The sequence below is a fragment of the Lissotriton helveticus genome, chromosome 6 (assembly GCF_964261635.1).
Source record: "Lissotriton helveticus chromosome 6, aLisHel1.1, whole genome shotgun sequence".
NCBI classification, from domain to species: Eukaryota; Metazoa; Chordata; class Amphibia; order Caudata; family Salamandridae; genus Lissotriton; species Lissotriton helveticus.
The window spans coordinates 1,767,689,026-1,767,712,778 of NC_136067.1; the positions used below are offsets into that span (position 1 = coordinate 1,767,689,026).

At 44.6% G+C, this 23,753-nt stretch overlaps 1 protein-coding gene across 1 annotated transcript in view; it reads right to left on the minus strand.

The window, feature by feature from the left end:
• Positions 1 to 23,753, minus strand: part of TTC7A (tetratricopeptide repeat domain 7A) — a 1,530,821-nt gene that overhangs the window by 170,889 nt on the left and 1,336,179 nt on the right. Inside the window, exon 19 of the mRNA XM_078649658.1 lies at positions 22,246 to 22,448. Within this exon, the coding sequence (XP_078505784.1) occupies positions 22,246 to 22,448 (203 nt within the window). The remainder of the gene's footprint in view (positions 1 to 22,245; positions 22,449 to 23,753) is intronic.

The following is a 23,753-nucleotide window of genomic DNA, read 5'->3' on the forward strand; positions in this document are numbered from 1 at the left end:
ACAGTGCACTACTTATCTAACTGAGCAATAAACGCAAGCTGATGGTTGGTCAAGGGAAAACATGAAACCGAGATCACGTAGTTCTTAAAATACTCAAAATCAAGCAAATCAAAGCTACAAAACTGTAATCCTCAAATCTAGCTCTTAGACTGTGGTAATATTTTCTGTGGCACATAAGACTGTAGCATTTTTGCTTTCAGAAAAGATTTTCCAACCCATATATCCAATCTTCCCTAATTAAGTGTACTCTTAGTGCCCCGATTTCTTTTGTACTGCTCCTAGCCTATTGTTACTTGCAAAACTCTCTACTGTCCTGTGTCTAGGTTTGAGCTTTATTAAGAACTTGAAAAAAAAGACATAAATAAATGTAAACAAAAGGTTGACACATACACAGACGTTTTACAAAGTTGCAGTTCTGAATGTAAGGTTTAGAACGGTTCCACATAAATGCTTCTTTTGCCTCTCCTTTAACTTTGCACCCTTCCACCATTCTGCACCAAGCCTTTTAACATAAAGTTCAATAAATGCCTCTTGCATTGAGCTAAATCTGGTGGAGAATGTACAAGAATAGGGGAAAGTTTAATGTGCATCGCAAAAGTACTTTTGTCTGTGGTAAGCACCAAGCAGAAAGTGGTTCAAAGAAGTGCTGCAAACTATTCCGCGAATATATTGCTTCTCTCCGCTTGATGCCTGCTACTTTTATATTTTACTTTGTTCAGGTTACATTTGAGAAAACTACGAAAGTATAACTGTGCAGCACATATTTGAGAATTGAGAAAACTCCAAAAAGAAAATAAGTCATTCTGACCGGCTGATTTTCCCTGATGTTTGCGGACAGTAACAGAACAGACTGGAAAAATAAGATCACATGACTGGCCGGAAGCCTCAAACTTTTTTGAGGGCAGAGTTGACAATCAAAAGTGGGAAACAAGGGAAAGAGCCTGTTTTCCATTAAAGAATGCACGCCACACCATTCATGCAAGGTAAACATGGTGTAGCATGTTCTTTTCTTGGGAAAAGACTCATTTCCTTTATAATACTCTCCCTTATGTCAAGCAGCACAGCAAGATACCTTCTGTTGCTGTATTCTGCCACAAACTCTCCAGACTGACACGGCTACTCGGAAATGTATAAGACACACATAGGAATTTTATCCAAAGCCTACGGAGGAGGAGGATCTATAAGGCACAATGGCCTGGACAAAGGGCTGGAAGGCACATTTATAATCCTATATGGCCTTTCCAAATGGCTGGGATGGATCATAGTAGTCTCCCTCTAATCACCCCAGCCTTGTGGAAGGGCAGGGGAGAAGTACTGACTAATACTGTTATGTCATACACAAAGGCTAGGGTGGATGCTGTCCCCCCCAGCCTTGAGTTGTCAAGGAATGTGACGCCTTATCTCCCCTGCCTTGCCAAAGACCTGAAGAGAAGCACTTTGTAATCCTCCAAAGTGTTGCTGAAGAAGAGGGGACACATGTGCAAGGTGACAACCATGCTGTTCCCCCTGCCACTCTTGACAAAGGGCTAGAAAGGGTCCAGCCTCCCCATTCCCTGGCCTTTGGCCTTGCACAATGGCCGGGGAGCCAACAATTGCTGCCTGCCTGATCCTCTCTTCCAACGCTGTCTGCAAATGTTGAAAGAAGGAATGGAACATGCATAGAAAAAAAGGGTAGGAGACAATGGATGGTGAGGGGAATTGGCCAGGTAAAGGGCCTGGTGGACGGTCTCACCTGCATGGCCAATAGGTACCATAGGGACATGAAATGGGTGAAGAGTGTGGCCAAAGGACATAGTGGCCTTTATTTTTTTTCACTCTCTTCCATTGTTCACGATCACCAGGAGAGATGTTGTATTTATTACATTTTGGCCCAGAGACAGGAAGTAGGGGAAGTCGAAAGTCCACCCCTGTGCTCAATACCTGCTGTGCATGGCCAGAGTTTAAATACAGGGAGTCTGGGGACACAATCTGGCACAAAGTCTGTATCCAGGCTATACCTTGTGCTCAAGTAATGCTGTTCATTGCTTTTGCCAATGTGCAGTAGATTTGGCATGGAAACTAGGCAAAGAGCATGTCAATACACAAATACTTCTGTGTACAGCTAAAGACCATGTGCAGTGGGTTTTCAGGGCAGGGAGACAGGGCCCAGGGTGTGACCCAAGGCCATGCCCTGCACCAATTGACTATTGACATAGCTATAGGCCAAGTGCAGTGAGTTCTGGAATCACTGGCACAGGATATATCACCTAAAAGAAACTTTGGAATTCACCTAACAAACCCTAGTTATGGTTACGCTAAGCATCCGAAGAACGACCTCCGGTGGCAGATCGTTCTCCTACCTCGCCGCAAAGACCTGGAACACCCTCCCCACCCACCTGCGGCAGACCCAGGACCTACTTCACTTAAGGAGACTACTCAAGACCTGGCTGTTCGAGCTGTAGCAGCACCCTATCCCCCAGCGCCTTGAGACCCTCACGGGTGAGTAGTGCGCTTTATAAATACTTTGAATGATTGATTGATTGTGTTGTAAGCAATTAGACAGGGAAGCCAGTTGCTTATTCAAATAGTAAGTAACCTTATAATTAACTACAACACAAATAAACATCCTTACAATTCTTCACTAAAGGTAAGTTAACTCTTACTCTTAGTGTACTTATGATCGCTCATTAGGTCTAATTAGTGCAACGTTTATTGAAAAGTAGTAATATCCCAAAATGTGACTGTCTGACTGTTCCTCCACGAAGGGGTTTCTCTAAGGGAAAAACAATTTTCTCTGCAGAGAAACAAGTGTTAAACTGTTCATTTAGTTTTAATTTATACACGTAGAACAGCACACCTTTTACAATTCCACAGAGTGAAAATACTACTAGCAGATATAAGTAAACAAGGTCATCTAGAAGAGGTGTGGCGCTGCGGCTAGGGAGACTGACTCCAGAATCTGGGGCGATTCAGAAAAGGGGGTGGTGATGGACAGAGCATCTGAGTTAAACAGAACACTCATACCCAGTCAAAAGATCAGGGCTTGATCCATCACCGTTTTTTAGCTCACTGCACCATCCCAGTTCAGAACCTGGCTACATGCAAATTAGTCTGTCCCTGGCCCAGTGCATCATGGGAACAGGGCAGACCAAACTACCAAGCCAATTCTTTACTGGAAAGGAAACAAGCTTCCGGGGACCGGTTTCTGGCATTGCAGCCGTCTTCGGCCCGGCTTGCTTGAATCCTGATGGTGCAGTGAGCAAGGGACTCATGTCTGAGCATACCCTTCCACTCCTATAGTGGCAAAAACGATTCAAAAAAGGGGGTGGTGATGGACAGAGCATCTGAGTTAAACAGAACACTCATACCCAGTCAAAAGATCAGGGCTTGATCCATCACCGTTTTTTAGCTCACTGCACCATCCCAGTTCAGAACCTGGCTACATGCAAATTAGTCTGTCCCTGGCCCAGTGCATCATGGGAACAGGGCAGACCAAACTACCAAGCCAATTCTTTACTGGAAAGGAAACAAGCTTCCGGGGACCGGTTTCTGGCATTGCAGCCGCCTTCGGCCCGGCTTGCTTGAATCCTGATGGTGCAGTGAGCAAGGGACTCATGTCTGAGCATACCCATCCACTCCTATAGTGGCAAAACGATTCAGAAAAGGGGGTGGTGATGGACAGAGCATCTGAGTTAAACAGAACACTCATACCCAGTCAAAAGATCAGGGCTTGATCCATCACCGTTTTTTAGCTCACTGCACCATCCCAGTTCAGAACCTCGCTACATGCAAATTAGTCTGTCCCTGGCCCAGTGCATCATGGGAACAGGGCAGACCAAACTACCTATCCAATTCTTTACTGGAAAGGAAACAAGCTTCCGGGGACCAGTTTCTGGCATTGCAGCCGTCTTCGGCCCGGCTTGCTTGAATCCTGATGGTGCAGTGAGCAAGGGACTCATGTCTGAGCATACCCTTCCACTCCTATAGTGGCAAAAACGATTCAGGAAAGGGGGTGGTGATGGACAGGGCATCTGAGTTAAACAGAACACTCATACCCAGTCAAAAGATCAGGGCTTGATCCATCACCGTTTTTTAGCTCACTGCACCATCCCAGTTCAGAACCTGGCTACATGCAAATTAGTCTGTCCCTGGCCCAGTGCATCATGGGAACAGGGCAGACAAAACTACCAAGCCAATTCTTTACTGGAAAGGAAACAAGCTTCCGGGGACCGGTTTCTGGCATTGCAGCCGTCTTCGGCCCGGCTTGCTTGAATCCTGATGGTGCAGTGAGCAAGGCACTCATGTCTGAGCATACTCTTCCACTCCTATAGTGGCAAAAACGATTCAGAAAAGGGGGTGGTGATGGACAGAGCATCTGAGTTAAACAAAACACTCATACCCAGTCAAAAGATCAGGGCTTGATCCATCACCGTTTTTTAGCTCACTGCACCATCCCAGTTCAGAACCTGGCTACATGCAAATTAGTCTGTCCCTGGCCCAGTGCATCATGGGAACAGGGCAGACCAAACTACCAAGCCAATTCTTTACTGGAAAGGAAACAAGCTTCCGGGGACCGGTTTCTGGCATTGCAGCCGTCTTCGGCCCGGCTTGCTTGAATCCTGATGGTGCAGTGAGCAAGGGACTCATGACTGAGCATACCCTTCCACTCCTATAGTGGCAAAAACGATTCAGGAAAGGGGGTGGTGATGGACAGAGCATCTGAGTTAAACAGAACACTCATACCCAGTCAAAAGATCAGGGCTTGATCCATCACCGTTTATTAGCTCACTGCACCATCCCAGTTCAGAACCTGGCTACATGCAAATTAGTCTGTCCCTGGCCCAGTGCATCATGGGAACAGGGCAGACCAAACTACAAGCCAATTCTTTACTGGAAAGGAAACAAGCTTCCGGGGACCGGTTTCTGGCAGACTAATTTGCATGTAGCCAGGTCCTGAACTGGGATGGTGCAGTGAGCTAAAAAACGGTGATGGATCAAGCCCTGATCTTTTGACTGGGTAGGAGTGTTCTGCTTAATTCAATTACTCTGTCAATCGCCACCCCCTTTTGAATCGTTTTGGCCACCACAAGTGTGGAAGGGTATGCTCAGATGTGAGTCCCTTGCTCACTGCACCATCAGGATTCAAGCAAGCCGGGCCGAAGACAGCTGTAATGCCTTGAAACCGGTCCCTGGAAGCTTGTTTCCTTTCCAGTAAAGAATTGGCTTGGTAGTTTGGTCTGCCCTGTTCCCATGATGCACTGGGCCAGGGTCAGACTAATTTGCATGGAGCCAGGTTCTGAACTGGGATGGTGCAGTGAGCTAAAAAACAGTGATGGATCAAGCCCTGATCTTTTGACTGGGTAGGAGTGTTCTGCTTAATTCAGATACTCTGTCCATCGCCACCCCCTTTTGAATCGTTTTGGCCACCACAAGTGTGGAAGGGTATGCTCAGATGTGAGTCCCTTGCTCACTGCACCATCAGGATTCAAGCAAGCAGGCCGAAGACGGCTGTAATGCCAGAAACAGGTCCCCGGAAGCTTGTTTCCTTTCCAGTAAAGAATTGGCTTGGTAGTTTGGTCTGCCTTGTTCCCATGATGCACTGGGCCAGGGTCAGACTAATTTGCATGTAGCCAGGTTCTGAACTGGGATGGTGCAGTGAGCTAAAAAACGGTGACGGATCAAGCCCTGATCTTTTGACTGGGTAGGAGTGTTCTGCTTAATTCAGATACTCTGTCCATCGCCACCCCCTTTTGAATCGTTTTGGCCACCACAAGTGTGGAAGGGTATGCTCAGATGTGAGTCCCTTGCTCACTGCACCATCAGGATTCAAGCAAGCCGGGCCGAAGACGGCTGTAATGCCAGAAACCGGTCCCCGGAAGCTTGTTTCCTTTCCAGTAAAGAATTGGCTTGGTAGTTTGGTCTGCCCTGTTCCCATGATGCACTGGGCCAGGGTCAGACTAATTTGCATGTAGCCAGGTTCTGAACTGGGATGGTGCAGTGAGCTAAAAAATGGTGATGGATCAAGCCCTGATCTTTTGACTGGGTAGGAGTGTTCTGCTTAATTCAGATACTCTGTCCATCGCCACCCCCTTTTGAATCGTTTTAGCCACCACAAGTGTGGAAGGGTATGCTCAGATGTGAGTTCCTTGCTCACTGCACCATCAGGATTCAAGCAAGCCGGGCCGAAGACGGCTGTAATGCCAGAAACCGGTCCCCGGAAGCTTGTTTCCTTTCCAGTAAAGAATTGGCTTGGTAGTTTGGTCTGCCCTGTTCCCATGATGCACTGGGCCACGGTCAGACTAATTTGCATGTAGCCAGGTTCTGAACTGGGATGGTGCAGTGAGCTAAAAAACCGTGATGGATCAAGCCCTGATCTTTTGACTGGGTAGGAGTGTTCTGCTTAATTCAGATACTCTGTTCATCGCCACCCCCTTTTGAATCGTTTTGGCCACCAAAAGTGTGGAAGGGTATGCTCAGATGTGAGTCCCTTGCTCACTGCACCATCAGGATTCAAGCAAGCCGGGCCGAAGACGGCTGTAATGCCAGAAACCGGTCCCCGGAAGCTTGTTTCCTTTCCAGTAAAGAATTGGCTTGGTAGTTTGGTCTGCCCTGTTCCCATGATGCACTGGGCCAGGGTCAGACTAATTTGCATGTAGCCAGGTTCTGAACTGGGATGGTGCAGTGAGCTAAAAAACGGTGATGGATCAAGCCCTGATCTTTTGACTGGGTAGGAGTGTTCTGCTTAATTCAGATACTCTGTCCATCGCCACCCCCTTTTGAATCGTTTTGGCCACCACAAGTGTGGAAGGGTATGCTCAGATGTGAGTCCCTTGCTCACTGCACCATCAGGATTCAAGCAAGCCGGGCCGAAGACGGCTGTAATGCCAGAAACCGGTCCCCGGAAGCTTGTTTCCTTTCCAGTAAAGAATTGGCTTGGTAGTTTGGTCTGCCTTGTTCCCATGATGCACTGGGCCAGGGTCAGACTAATTTGCATGTAGCCAGGTTCTGAACTGGGATGGTGCAGTGAGCTAAAAAACGGTGATGGATCAAGCCCTGATCTTTTGACTGGGTAGGAGTGTTCTGCTTAATTCAGATACTCTGTCCATCGCCACCCCCTTTTGAATCGTTTTGGCCACCACAAGTGTGGAAGGGTATGCTCAGATGTGAGTCCCTTGCTCACTGCACCATCAGGATTCAAGCAAGCCGGGCCGAAGACGGCTGTAATGCCAGAAACCGGTCCCGGGAAGCTAGTTTCCTTTCCAGTAAAGAATTGGCTTGGTAGTTTGGTCTGCCCTGTTCCCATGATGCACTGGGCCAGGGTCAGACTAATTTGCATGTAGCCAGGTACTGAACTGGGATGGTGCAGTGAGCTAAAAAACGGTGATGGATCAAGCCCTGATCTTTTGACTGGGTAGGAGTGTTCTGCTTAATTCAGATACTCTGTCCATCGCCACCCCCTTTTGAATCGTTTTGGCCACCACAAGTGTGGAAGGGTATGCTCAGATGTGAGTCCCTTGCTCACTGCACCATCAGGATTCAAGCAAGCCGGGCCGAAGACGGCTGTAATGCCAGAAACCGGTCCCCGGAAGCGTGTTTCCTTTCCAGTAAAGAATTGGCTTGGTAGTTTGGTCTGCCCTGTTCCCATGATGCACTGGGCCAGGGTCAGACTAATTTGCATGTAGCCAGGTTCTGAACTGGGATGGTGCAGTGAGCTAAAAAACGGTGATGGATCAAGCCCTGATCTTTTGACTGGGTAGGAGTGTTCTGCTTAATTCAGATACTCTGTCCATCGCCACCCCCTTTTGAATCGTTTTGGCCACCACAAGTGTGGAAGGGTATGCTCAGATGTGAGTCCCTTGCTCACTGCACCATCAGGATTCAAGCAAGCCGGGCCGAAGACGACTGAAATGCCAGAAACCGGTCCCCGGAAGCTTGTTTCCTTTCAAGTAAAGAATTGGCTTGGTAGTTTGGTCTGCCCTGTTCCCATGATGCACTGGGCCAGGGTCAGACTAATTTGCATGTAGCCAGGTTCTGAACTGGGATGGTGCAGTGAGCTAAAAAACGGTGATGGATCAAGCCCTGATCTTTTGACTGGGTAGGAGTGTTCTGCTTAATTCAGATACTCTGTCCATGGCCCCCCCTTTTGAATCGTTTTGGCCACCACAAGTGTGGAAGGGTATGCTCAGATGTGAGTCCCTTGCTCACTGCACCAACAGGATTCAAGCAAGCCGGGCCGAAGACGGCTGTAATGCCAGAAACCGGTCCCCGGAAGCTTGTTTCCTTTCCAGTAAAGAATTGGCTTGGTAGTTTGGTCTGCCCTGTTCCCATGATGCACTGGGCCAGGGTCAGACTAATTTGCATGTAGCCAGGTTCTGAACTGGGATGGTGCAGTGAGCTAAAAAACGGTGATGGATCAAGCCCTGATCTTTTGACTGGGTAGGAGTGTTCTGCTTAATTCAGATACTCTGTCCATCGCCACCCCCTTTTGAATCGTTTTGGCCACCACAAGTGTGGAAGGGTATGCTCAGATGTGAGTCCCTTGCTCACTGCACCATCAGGATTCAATCAAGCCGGGCCGAAGACGACTGAAATGCCAGAAACCGGTCCCCGGAAGCTTGTTTCCTTTCAAGTAAAGAATTGGCTTGGTAGTTTGGTCTGCCCTGTTCCCATGATGCACTGGGCCAGGGTCAGACTAATTTGCATGTAGCCAGGTTCTGAACTGGGATGGTGCAGTGAGCTAAAAAACGGTGATGGATCAAGCCCTGATCTTTTGACTGGGTAGGAGTGTTCTGCTTAATTCAGATACTCTGTCCATGGCCCCCCCTTTTGAATCGTTTTGGCCACCACAAGTGTGGAAGGGTATGCTCAGATGTGAGTCCCTTGCTCACTGCACCAACAGGATTCAAGCAAGCCGGGCCGAAGACGGCTGTAATGCCAGAAACCGGTCCCCGGAAGCTTGTTTCCTTTCCAGTAAAGAATTGGCTTGGTAGTTTGGTCTGCCCTGTTCCCATGATGCACTGGGCCAGGGTCAGACTAATTTGCATGTAGCCAGGTTCTGAACTGGGATGGTGCAGTGAGCTAAAAAACGGTGATGGATCAAGCCCTGATCTTTTGACTGGGTAGGAGTGTTCTGCTTAATTCAGATACTCTGTCCATCGCCACCCCCTTTTGAATCGTTTTGGCCACCACAAGTGTGGAAGGGTATGCTCAGATGTGAGTCCCTTGCTCACTGCACCATCAGGATTCAAGCAAGCCGGGCCGAAGACGGCTGTAATGCCAGAAACCGGTCCCCGGAAGCTTGTTTCCTTTACAGTAAAGAATTGGCTTGGTAGTTTGGTCTGCCCTGTTCCCATGATGCACTGGGCCAGGGTCAGACTAATTTGCATGTAGCCAGGTTCTGAACTGGGATGGTGCAGTGAGCTAAAAAACGGTGATGGATCAAGCCCTGATCTTTTGACTGGGTAGGAGTGTTCTGCTTCATTCAGATACTCTGTCCATCGCCACCCCCTTTTGAATCGTTTTGGCCACCACAAGTGTGGAAGGGTATGCTCAGATGTGAATCCCTTGCTCACTGCACCATCAGGATTCAAGCAAGCCGGGCCGAAGACGGCTGCAATGCCAGAAACCGGTCCCCGGAAGCTTGTTTCCTTTACAGTAAAGAATTGGCTTGGTAGTTTGGTCTGCCCTGTTCCCATGATGCACTGGGCCAGGGTCAGACTAATTTGCATGTAGCCAGGTTCTGAACTGGGATGGTGCAGTGAGCTAAAAAATGGTGATGGATCAAGCCCTGATCTTTTGACTGGGTAGGAGTGTTCTGCTTAATTCAGATACTCTGTCCATCGCCACCCCCTTTTGAATTGTTTTGGCCACCACAAGTGTGGAAGGGTATGCTCAGATGTGAGTCCCTTGCTCACTGCACCATCAGGATTCAAGCAAGCCGGGCCGAAGACGGCTGTAATGCCAGAAACCGGTCCCCGGAAGCTTGTTTCCTTTCCAGTAAAGAATTGGCTTGGTAGTTTGGTCTGCCCTGTGCCCATGATGCACTGGGCCAGGGTCAGACTAATTTGCATGTAGCCAGGTTCTGAACTGGAATGGTGCAGTGAGCTAAAAAACAGTTATGGATCAAGCCCTGATCTTTTGACTGGGTAGGAGTGTTCTGCTTAATTCAGATACTCTGTCCATCGCCACCCCCTTTTGAATCGTTTTGGCCACCACAAGTGTGGAAGGGTATGCTCAGATGTGAGTCCCTTGCTCACTGCACCATCAGGATTCAAGCAAGCCGGGCCGAAGACGGCTGTAATGCCAGAAACCGGTCCCCCGGAAGCTTGTTTCCTTTCCAGTAAAGAATTGGCTTGGTAGTTTGGTCTGCCCTGTTCCCATGATGCACTGGGCCAGGGTCAGACTCATTTGCATGTAGCCAGGTTCTGAACTGGGATGGTGCAGTGAGCTAAAAAACGGTGATGGATCAAGCCCTGATCTTTTGACTGGGTAGGAGTGTTCTGCTTAATTCAGATACTCTGTCCATCGCCACCCCCTTTTGAATCGTTTTGGCCACCACAAGTGTGGAAGGGTATGCTCAGATGTGAGTCCCTTGCTCACTGCACCATCAGGATTTAAGCAAGCCGGGCCGAAGACGGCTGTAATGCCAGAAACCGGTCCCCGGAAGCTTGTTTCCTTTCCAGTAAAGAATTGGCTTGGTAGTTTGGTCTGCCCTGTTCCCATGATGCACTGGGCCAGGGTCAGACTAATTTGCATGTAGCCAGGTTCTGAACTGGGATGGTGCAGTGAGCTAAAAAACGGTGATGGATCAAGCCCTGATCTTTTGACTGGGTAGGAGTGTTCTGCTTAATTCAGATACTCTGTCCATCGCCACCCCCTTTTGAATCGTTCCGGAATCTGGGGATCACGGTTCGATCCCTAGCACTGGCGGCAGATTAGCCCAGCACCATGTGACACTGGTCAATAGCGTGCTTAATCTTCCCGACGGCCCCCAGCGCCTAGAGACCCTTACGGGTGATTGTGCGCTTTACAAATGTGGATTATTATTATAGAACTGTGGTAGAGAACGTTAACTACTATAATTATTTGATCACTTAAGTAAGCACTTTTCAGACAATGTTTTTTTTAAAAACATTTGGGAATTGATCCCACACACTGCACATACATAGTGTGCACCTAAGCTGCCACCTCACTAAATAACTTAACTAAAATATACTACATGGCAGTTGGTATTAGGTCCGGATTCCCAATTTCACTTAATTTCAGAACCAGTGGCTTTTGGTTTTTTCTTTTGCACCAGAATATTTCAAAAACGGTGAATTTGAGCAAAATAATCTATGAGGAATTATGGACAAACAATTTATTTTTAATAAGTGTTTTGTCAGTCTGCAAAAGAGTGAGATGGAGAAGGGTATGTTTACAGGACATTTAAAATAACTATGATTAGGACTGGTGCAGTTACTTGCAAACTAACCATGTTTGTGGATGGTATAACGCTCTGGGCCACACATCCACTTTTGTCCTTGACAAAATTGCTGAATGAGCTGTAAAATGTTTGCAAAATTTCGGGCTTTAAAGTGAATATTGCTCATTGTGAAGCGCTGTCATATATGTGCCACAAAACCATAGGTCGAAGCTCCAAACCATTTTCCTGATATAATGAACCCCTAATGTGGTGTCTTTTTTGGGAATAAAGGGAGCTTAGTCCCCTGTGCACATCATTGCTTTGAATCACTCTACACTAATAACTGATATATGCAGGAATGAGGACAATGCATATGGTTGGGTATGCTTGCTACAGTGAAAATGCCTATGTCAAGCACCTTGCGTCTTTTCAAAACGACACCACTCCTGTTGCCTGCTTCATTATTTAAACAACTTCAATAGACTGCAGAAACATGATATGGAACCACCTGAAGCCAAGGATTGTGGCTAGGTATCTTTACCTGCCTACCTCACATGTGGGATTGGCAACAGCACACCTGTGGTGGTACTTCTAAGACACTACTAAATTATAACTACCAAGAAGACTACCCACCTCTGAAATTCATAACAGTGCTGTGATTTGGTGAATAAAAGAAGACTGCTCTTAGAATACATACTCCTGTCTGTTTGGGGAAGGACTGAGGACTTGAATACTATCTTTTGAACATAGATCTGAAGGTTGTACTCTGGTAAGGTAAGTTGACTTCATAGACCGGTAAGGGCTGGACTTTCACTGGATAGCCAGGCTTCTCCAACGAGAACCTCGTGAGATACTAGTGGCTCTCCAGCTACCTGTAAGTTGGTCACCTGTGTGCTGCCCAGCCATTAAATTAGAAGCTTTTGCTTGGTTGAATTTATATATGCACACCAAAGTTGAGAGTGTATATTCAAAAATTAAATGTGTTTATTTTCCAAATTCATAAGAAGTATTATATAAACTGGCATTGGAGACGTTTTACAAATATGTTTACCTTGGTGCTGAGGTAGTGCAGCTATGGCTGATATGTATTACCCATGTAGAGGCATAACACATTGTCAAAAGCTTCTTAATATTAATGGTGGAAACCATGCCTGATGCACAGAAGTGATCACTGGAAGTAATCTTGCATATGGTGGCCACTAATACAATCTCACCTGGTATAGTCACTATTGCAGATACAAAAGGTATGCTGTTCCTAATATCGAAACAAGGGAAAACTGGTTTTATGTGGTCATGAAGTGTAGGAGGATGAGGATTCCTCCTCTTGGAATATAGGGCCCTCACACACCCAGCAAGGTGTCATGCTTCATCATATGGGTTGCTCCTCGTCAGGTCAGCGCTGCAATACCTGACGGGCTCCCCATGAGGGGCTCTTTGGTGGAGATCTTTTATTCCAAATGCTGGTTGATGCTGTGGGGCCTAATTAGTAGAGATGAAAGTGAGGAGGTGTATTTATTTTATTATTTTATTTATGCGTTTTTATATAGCGCTGACTTTACCCGAAGGTGTCAGAGCGCGTCACAATAGGAACAGAACTGATACAAGAGAACATTTCAAGTTAACAAATTACAAAAGCAAAAGTTACATTACATGAGGCAAAGTGACAATCGTGAGCAAACAAAATACAAGAGGTAGCAAACGGTGCATTTCAGGAGGAAAAAGTGACATGTGTGCAGGTTACAAAAGCGTACAAAGTACAAGTAGAGGTATAATACTGCAATAAATGTAGGACACTCAAACACAAGAACAAACGTTACGTAGGCAATGTTGGCACTTGTGCAAGCATCGAAAGCAAACAAAAAGTAAGAGGTAGCAAACAGTGTGTTACAAGAGAAAAGTGACGTGTGCATGTTACAAAAGTGTACCAAACACAGGTAAAAGGGTAGTACTGCAATAAATGGCAGACTCTCAAACCACAAGAACACACTGAGAAGGCACTTCCATAGTCATGGAGAATAGAGATTTTCTATACTAAAAAGGTCTTCCTTCAGATAATTGAGAGGGCATGAATTAACGTTGGAAGTGTCTTTGAAGGAGGAGAACTTTGAGGTCAGTTTTGATGGCCTGGGAGGAGGTGGTGGTCTGGAGCTGAGGAGGAAGTGAGGTCCAGATTCTCACTGCGTTGCCTGAAAAGGATTGGGCCATCGATCTTTCCTTCTTGAAAGTGGGAGGTTCAAGCGGTAGATTTTCCGCATTTCGTGATGGTTTAGAGCCTCCAGAGAGTTTCAGTTCATTTGCCAGATAGCGAGGAGAGGAGTAGTGCAAGGCTTTGTGGGTGATGCAGGGAGTCTTGTAGCTAGATCTTGCCTCAATGGGAAGCCAGCGGAGGGTGGATAACATGGGTGTGATGTGGTCGCTTCTTTTGGCCCCATAAATGAAACGAGCTGCTGAATGGAGATCAGACTTAAGGGGGGACAGGTGGGATTTGGGAAGGCCAGTCAGAAGAGAATTGCAGTAGTCCAGTCTGGAGAGGACCAGCGATTGGACCAGGGTTTTAAGGTCATGCTCTGGGAAGAAGCGACGAATCCCCCAAAGAAGGCGCAGTTGGTATCGAGCAGACTTTGCAATTGAATTAATGTGGGAGAGTAGATTGAGTTTTGTGTCGAGTATGACACCAAGGGTATACCTGAAAGAAATTTTAAAACAGGTAAGGGAGTACCAGCGAAGTCTATTTTAATCAATGGGTCTCCCATCCTGATTAATGGAAACAAAGGCGCATGTCTGAGATTATGTCTCAGGTAGGGCGCTCTATTGTGCAGTCAACATGTTTCTCGCCTGGTAGTTAAATAATCCGGTGGCGATTCATCAGGACCTAACAAAATCAAATCTATCTACACATAGGTGGTTGTATGGTGTAATCTACCCTTTTAAACCAACCTAACACATGCTATGTGTAGTACCTGATAGCATATGACCAACCCTAGTTGGGTTTCTTTATCTACTTCATCGATACCTGGCAGGTATCTCACAAGGAACCTCCTTGTGAGGTTTTGCAAAGTTCGCAAAAGGCCGGCCGACCTACCCTCTTCTGCCGGGACCGGGCACTTCTTATTTTGGATAGTACTATAACTCTTATGTGAACAATGAATGTTGTCTTCCCTCTCTTCTACTCTCAGTATATATTGTGCGTGCGACACAATCAAGGCTGTTTGAACAACACTTTCAAAATTTAATTTGATCCAGCCATAAATTCCCCTTTAGCAGAAACACTTAAACCAAAGGTTTTATGAGAACAACATTTCTGATTACATATTGGTGTATCATCCTTCTGGACCGGCAGTCAAGATTTGCCTAGCTGCTTAATGGTGTTTATTATGCATCAGATTGCAAAGTATCTATCACTACTAGAATTCAATTTTGGACAGATTCTCCTTCTAGATGAAATGTCACTTGATTTTTTGATTATTTTTGTGATTTTAATTCTTGATCAATTGATCACTGACCTACTCACTTGAAAGTTCATATCTGTGTTTTAGGGCCTTCTTCTACCAATATTGTCAAATATACCAGCAGTCGCTGCAAATATATCAGCAGTTGCTTACTAACTTGAACTGATCATAAAGCTATCTTTTTCGTATCTGAGGCTTCGGTGTGTCCTCCAACAATCAGGAGCATATCTGCTGCTAAAATACATTGCATTTGAGTTGAGATTAACAAAACCACTTTTGCCACAGTTTTAAATCAGAATGTATCTAGATTTTTGGGGGATAATTCACCTAAAGTAGAGAGATTTATTAAATGGATCACAGAGTCTACTCAAGCGACTGCCCTTATTAAAATGATCAAACGTAGGCACTGTAGTCCAGCTGCTATCTGTTTTAACAAACAACCTCTATAGCTAAAAAGGTCATGCAAGCATGCATGATGTGTGTGCCTTTCTAACTTCTGCATCATTGTCAAGATAAAATATTTTGTCATCCTAAGAAGCAATAAATAAACCACTACACCCTACACGTTAATCTCAGTGCTAATAAAAATTATATATGCTTTTAATACAAGGAACGTTTTTAATATTGCTCAGAATCTTTACTCGCCTTAGTGCTAAACTAATGCCATTTCCTCCACCAATGTGATTTGTACTCACATAGCATTTGTTTTTATTTGAAAGGCTGATAAGATCACCGCTTGTTTCCATCTTTCACATATATCACTTCTCCTGCCAGGGAGGCCACGTCAAGGTCACACCATCCTTTAACATATTTTACCTCTGAATTTGTGGATTAAATGATCAAGTCTATTACATCTGATTTGATACTGGACCATGGTGATATGAAATTTATGAGATCTTTGATAGACCTTAATAATACTGTGTACCAGTTTGCTGTGTTAAAGCAAGAGCGATTTATGGGCTGTTCGATCACTATTTCTAAATGGAAAAATCTGAACTCCTTGTTCAATAACAGTGATGAGACTGTAGTGGTGTGATCCACCTCTGTCTGGCCCAAATCTCTGTGCCTCCTATCGCAGCATTTATCTTTGATGAAAACTTCTCACTTTTCCCTAGATACATATTTGGACCCTGTCTGCTTTTTCACTTTTAAAGTTTTAAAGAAAATACTTCTGCTGCTACCGGTTGGCTGTTGTAAATTTGTGGCCCTGGTAGAGATTGTTTCTTGACTGGGCTACAGCAATTCACTTTATCCAGGATTGTCTTCTTCAGTTATGACAAAGATGCAACTAATTTAGAGAGCTGCTGCATGGTACTGTGTGGTCTGGCCTTTCCCAACACATACGTCTCACATCACTTTGTCAACCTAAATAGCTTCTTGTGACAAAAGACTGCTATTTAATTGCTGGAGTATCTGCTATATGGCTATATATAAAACTAGCACACTGTCCCTGAAATCTCGATTTGAACAATGTATGCCCTCCTGTAACAGTGCCGTAACAAAGGTCCCTATAGCGCCATTGGTTTGGGGGGCCCGAGCTCAAGGGGCCCCCTCAGCACAGTACCCTGGCCTGAGAGCTCCTGAGTGTGGTCGGTGGCAGCCCCCTCCACGTAATTAGCATGGGGGCCCCCTCAAGTTTCGTTATGCCACTGTCTTGTAAACTTCACTCCCCGTCTTGGTTTGTGAAACTTGGTGGTCAAGCTTTTTCCCAACTCACTACTCAGGCTTGGAACATGATTCCTTTGTAGAATATAAGTCTGCTTTGTCTCCTACTCTTTTGCCCCCATCTTTCCTACATAAATTATTTCTTATCGGATCTAATTCTAGTGCCTGGAAACCCCTAGGTTAACCACAATGTTTCAGAAATCATGATTATAAAATATTCATGAAATACAGAAGAACTGATATATCTTTTCTCCAATCTGTCACTGCATCCAAACATCAGTGGTCTAGCTCTTGCTTACCCTACCTCTTGACACTTGTAGCCATATGTATGAAGCCAATTTGCAATTGCAAATGCTGAAATTCGCAGAATTTGTGATTGCAAATTAGCAGTGTGCAATGTAGCACACAAAAACCCGCTTGCAAAATAAGAAATTACAAATTTTGCGATTGCTTATTTTGCGATTGCATTTAAGTAATCGCAAATTGTGATTCCTTAAATGCAATGTAAAATGCACAAATGAAAGTGCGATTTGGCCTTGAGGAATCGCAAATTACCACCAACTTCAAGTTGGTGGTAAATTGTGATTTCACTTAAAAATGCACTATTTTGGATTTTTTAAAGTGCCATGTGGCGCACATACATGCCCTTAAGGCATGTATGTGTGCCACATGTGATTACATGCACATTTCAGGGGTGCAACAGGGTGTCTTTTTGACACCCTGCCAACCTTGAAATTGCATTCTCAATTTGCGATTCGCTAATAGCGCATCGCAAATTGAGAATGCCTTCCCATTCATTCCTATGGGCCTCCTAGCCCATAGGAATGAATGGGAAGGTATTCCTTATTTGCAAATCTCAATTTGCGATTCGCAAATAAGGAATATGTGGGATTCGCAAAATTATTAGCAAATCCCACACACATGGCATTTTGCGATTCTCAAATTGCGATTTGCTGAAAATTTCAATTTCAGAATCGCAAACCAACATTTTGATCCATATGGCCCTTACAGCCTAAGGCTTCGAATACGAGTGCCCCCGATTAATCTGTTAATTCTCAATCAAGCAATTACCATTGACAGGGGTCCTAGTAAATTTGGTGTTGGGTAAATAACACTGATTTCAAGTTTGAGGGAATGAAATGTTGGAATTGGTATTTCCTAATCGATTCCCAAACGGTTACCCCAATATTTCCCTTGAGGATTTCGGATGGAAAAACAAAACTTGTAAATCCCTTGCGCCTTTTAATTCCCATTAACGGGCACAGCAGAATTTACAGGCCACTCACGATGAGGGCCTACTCTGCGATCCTCATAACTCTTGCTCACCTCCTGTAGTGGAACAAGCCATATTCCTTTCTAACACATCAAGTCTTAATAAGAAGTCTCCTCTCAAGTATCCTCTAGCCGCCCCTCTTAAACACCAAAGCGTGTCCACAACCTCTATAACCCTGAGTAGTGAATCCAACAAATAATACACCAACATCAGTTTGCAAGTTGGCTGTTGGCTGGATATATCTCTTATGTTACTTAATTCGAATCTGCTTTTTTAAATATTCTGAAACAAGTATATAATGCGGAACACGCATCAATAAAGAATAACACTGCTGCCTTCTGGAAGCGCACCAATTGGCTTCACTGGGTATTCTTTCAAGCGTAGGCTTGTTATCCTTATTCATTTTCTACTTATCTTATTCTTTGCCAATAGCTGCTCATATTCTGCCAACAATTAGAAAAAAGGGAGATAGGAAAATTCCGCCTATAGATCTTCCTAAGTGAAATGTTTGCACAAAAGAATAAGACAGAACACTCATTAAAGTAGGTTTATTAAGACAAATAATCATCAAAGAGTGTTTGCAGGAGAGCCCTCTCCCACTTATCGTAGCATGCTTTGTTCTAGGGCGCTTCCCCGGAAATAGGTGTTATGTTGTCTCTCCTAGCTGATCATGTTCTGGGAGCTCATATATATCATACATTTGAGTTTGGGATTCAAAAGATTACCATAGTCATCTTCATAATGATATGCTTTTTATAAACAGAGAGCACCTGAAAATGATGCCAAAGTAGAACTCAGATGCAATCCTGCCACACTAAGGTACCAATAGGCATATGCAAAAACAATATGCCTCCCTTCAGGGAAATAAAAAGCTGGGGTCAGGCCTAGTCGATCATTCAGCTGCTCCTCTGACCGCCAACAGAGTAAATCAACTACAGCCAATCGCAAAGTCCCTCTACAGACAACAAGAGTTCCACTATATGGTGGGTCCTGGGTTAGTTCTGTTGTTTACACAATATCAATGTAGGAGTTCATCTAATGTTCTTCGCCCACTCTCCTAGCTTTTGTTGTTCCACTCAAGAGAGCTCACCAGTGCCAGGGAACATATCTCGGATTAGCCTTCTGTCCAAGAGCTCAAATAATTCTCTTAGCAGCCAGTCTTTTTGAAAGAAGGCCAACTGTAGCTTTTTCAAATGCACATTCTCACATCCTTAAAACCTTTACTCAGGTCACCCTCAGTTGATTATCCTACACCACAAAATGATGTTTGGTGACCAACATTCTAATTTTAGGGCAGGAATTACAAGGCCACTGCTCTGTGCCTTTGAGCTGCACATATTTGCTTTTTCCATGTATGATAAACTCTCTTTTTTACTATGTAACATGTGGACACAATTGTCAGAAGGGGGTTGGAGCATTAAAGTTGCCTCAACCATAACATTTCATATTTAAAGCAAGAGCATAACTTAATGAGCGTGTGTAATTTGGGTTACTAATTGAGGAGGGTGAACCCCTACTCAGGCAGCAACAACAATCCAAGTCAGAGTGAAGAGTCAGAGTGAAGAACAAGCAAAGCCCAAATTAACCTGTCCAGTAGAACGCCGGCTACTGAGAGGATCTATCGATATTTGGACCCATGGTATACTTGATCGTAATTGAGATTTTCTACTGACTGAGTGCTGTATTTAATGAAGATTTACGCTCTACTCATTTGAAAATATGGGGATTGACGAAGTGATATTGGACACATATACTGAATTTTGAAAGAGAAAGATTACGGCGGTGGATAGAGCAATAACGATATAATTTTGGATCCTGCATATTTGACTGACGAATAGTTGGAGTGGTTATTGGAATAGAGTACAGCCCTGAGGAAGTCAAAGTGCTTTAGGTGGCACGACGAAACACGTGTTGGCTGCTGTATATGGATGTGAATTTTGGAAGATAAAGGCTGCATTGAGAAATAAATCAAGCTTTGAAGAAACAAAGATCTGGGATATTGGAGCATTAATGGACATTGGATTTCTGTGACTGTGTCAATTTAAATATATTTTTTCTGTTTCTACAAATCTATGGACACATTTTAGGAACATATATTGGAGTGCTCGAGGAGAATTGTGTATAAGAAAAATTCCACATCAATTTAAAAACATAGAGCAAAATGTAATAAATGAATTAAGAGCAAAACAACAAAAATCCAATCAGCAGAACAAATACATTTTTAATGATTTAAGTGAAGATAGCGTCAAAAACTTCAACGCCTCACTCACGGCTATATGGTCAGGAGAGAATGTGAGAACATCACACACGCAGGCGCATTGGAGTGTGGATCTGATACAGGGATTAGATTAGTCCTGCTGAATATTTACCTTCTCAGTCCATTGGGAAGAGTTCCATTCCCGGTGGAGGGGGCCGCAAAGAGCAGGGAAGTGGCACAGACATTCATCAATGTAGCGTGAAGAGTAGACAGTCACTGCTGTAGTGCAAGATCACCCAGGCGGCTGGCGCGGAGATTCTCAGTGGCACTCCCCGCGAGTAGTAGATGCTGTAGTGAGTTGGGTTGATGGAACTTCATGTTGGTGGGCTGTGCGAGGGACAATGGAGCGTTCGCGGTTGTGAAGAGCTCAAAAACTTCAATTCAGCCTCTCTGAGGCCACACCAAGGGTCTAGAACCTGAGGAGCACCACTGGAGGGGTCGGGAGCTTCCTCCAGCTGGATCTGGGTGCTGGTTCAGGCATTTGTGAGCCTGTTATGTCCCTGTGGCTCTGAACAAGAGGCCAGCAGACTAGCCCTTGGAGTCACTCTGGGAGTCCTGGGTTTAGGTCCAATACCCCTCACTCAGGCAGAAGAGCAACCAGGCGACAGGGCAGCAATCCAGGAGTCTAGCAAAGTAGTAGTCCAACAGAGCAGCAGTCCAGCAGAGTGGCAGTCTTTTCAGCAGCACATTAGTCTTTCTTCCTGGCAGTGTCTCTACAGGTCCAGAAGTGTACTGAAGAGTTGGTGCCTGAGGTCCAATGTTTATACCAGGTGCCTCCATTGAAGTGGGGGAAGCTTCTAGAGGTTTACTTTTGAAGTGCAGTTTCCGGTCTCCCCTGCCCTGGGTCCAGACTAACTACAGGGGGTCTACAGCCCTTTGTGTGGAGGCAAGATACAGCCTATTCAAGTGTATGTAGTGCTATGTCCAGCTCCACTCTCCCATCCAGGCACACTTAAATTCTCTATTGTGTATGCCTGTCTGGGAGGAATACAACAGTGAGCTACACCCAGTCATGTGACCCACAGGCAGGATGCAGGCACCAAATGGTTAAAGCAGGAAAATGGCAACTTTCTAAAGGTGACATTTTCAAAATTCTACAATAAAACCCGACTTAACCATAAGAGGGTGTTTTTCATTACAATTCCAAAGACACCAACCACAAACTGGTTACCTGTTTTCAATTTGAAGTTACAGCTTATTAAATGTTTCTAAATACACCGCACCCCACCCTCTGGGCTGTCCGGGGTCTACCCTAGGGGTGACATATATGTATTAAAAAGGAAGGTTTGAAATAGCAGTTTAAAACTGCACACACAGGCTGCAATAGCAGACCTGAGACATGTTTAAAGGGCTACTTAAGCAAGTGGCGTAATTAGTACTGCAGGTCCACTAGTAGCAATATATTTACAGGCCCTGGGCACATGTACCAATTTACTAAGGACTTACAAGTACATTAGATATGGCAATCGGATGTAAGACATTTAAACTGTTTTAAGGAGAGAACAAGTACTTTAGCACTGGATAGCAGTGGAGAAGTGTGCAGAGTCCTAAAAGTCAACAAAATTAGAAAACAGGAGGTTGAAGGCAAAAGGTTTGGGGATGACCCTACAGAAACGGCCAAGTCGTACAATGAACATCAGTCAAACCCAGAAATCTGACATTCCTCAGTACACATTCAAAAATCACAATTGCAGATAAATCAGTACTGCAAATCTTCCACTGAAATGTACCAAAGAATTTAAAGGTATTGTTTTTTAAATGAAGAAAGATGTATAAATAAATACAATATGCTACAAGTGAAGCCTAAATACAAATATTAACTTTCTAAAACATCTATGATATAAGACACAGACCAAAAGAAGTGTGACTTTTTGGTGGGGATTAACTGCCAAATAAAGCTTTCCAAAATCCCAAAAAGATAATTATTTGGCCACGAGCATTACGAAAATAAAACACACTTTCCACACACTGCACCTTGTGTTCTTCAGTCTTTTATTTAAGCATTCTTAACCATCGCTGTAGTTGAAAGAAATTAATTAACAGCAGCCAGCCTACTCAATTATTGAACTTTTCCATACCCCCCATCATTCACCGAAGCATACAAAACACTCACCTGTTCATTACATCAATAATGAAATGGCATCTACCCCTGCCACCTTCTTGTTCTTAAAAACAAAACAATTAGGCCCATCAGGAAGCTCAGAACCTACAAACTTACCAGGCTGTGCATAATTTTCACTCCATCTGGATTCACGGTGAGTGCCTCGTCGTACAGTTGCTTAGCCTCCTCCAAGCAGCCTTTCATCTCCGCAAGCTTCCCACGCATGTACAGCACCGCATGTGATGTGGGGAAAAGGCTGGCTGCCTCTTGGATGCAAAAGCCTGCTTCTTTTAGATGCTGCTGCTCCATGAAGAGTTCAGCTGCGGCGAGAAAAACATCATTTAAACCAGAGGGCTCCGTGATTGCATGACATACAGACGATCATCACGTTCAGGGCACTCTAATGAGGGAACTGCCTTTACACTTCAGTTACCACTGTAGACTAGGCAAGCTTTCTGTGAGGAAAAGGAAATCATTTCCTAATGTGATTTTGGTATGATTAGGGCTCAGAAAAGGAGCGTTAAATCTATTGAAATGCATGGCTAATGAAACAGTCCACTGGATAGGACAACATCTGAATAGGCCTCACAACTACAGAACCTTCCTTGTGCCCTTCTTTCACTCCTTTCTCTTCTGCATTTTTCCTGCATCTTTTTATTTTTTTATTTTTCTTGTCCTCACCAAACCACGTCAGGTGGGGTTAGCTAAGCATATGTTTCGAAGTGACTGCTAACACTGTTGTACAAACTACGATTGGCTAACCTTGGAACAGAAATGCTGATGTCTTGTTTGTAAAATCAATAAAATACTTTGAAATAAAAAAATAAAAAAAAGAATATTCAGATTTTGTCCTATACAGAATATCAGACTGGGAGAGGTGTGGCGCAGCGGTCAGATCGGCTGACTCCGGACTCGAGGCTCACGGTTCGATCGCCGACTGCAGCTCAGCATCATGTGACTCTGGGCAGTAGCTCACTTAATATCCACAACGGCCCCCAGCGCCTGGATACCCCTAGGGGTTATAAATCACACTTTACAAATATGGAATAATTTTTATTATTTTATGTGGAGAGCAGAGACAGACTCTCCAAGCTGAGATCAATTTACATGGGAGACATTCACCACTCCAGAACACAGTGCTATGCATGGCGCTTGTCAGCTGGGCTTAATATTTATTTTTAAAAATCTATGCTTACCCAAACTGCTACCGCTTACCTCTACCTCTGGCACTGACCACTGCCTCCCACAGAGGCGCCTACTGTCTTCGGTGCTAGCACCAGACCCGACTATAGGCAGGACCGGCGAATAAGCTTTTGAAGTGGTGGATTGTAAATATCTACCTCTAAAGGAGGGGGTTGAGAGAATCTGCCACCCTTTGAACAAAATCTATGAAAAAACAATGACAAGGAGTGCATTTTACAGCACAAATTTCACACAAAAAGACAAAATAGCCAGAGCTCTATAGGGGCACTGATGAATTATATCAATAATTTTGTTGTGTGCCATGCAAGTCATATCCTCCCCAATAAGACTTTTCAAACAAGGTCGCAAAACAATGGATTTTTCAGCACAATTGCCTCAAAACTGGCCAAAGAGCTGTATTATTAAAGAGAATTGAAAACCTC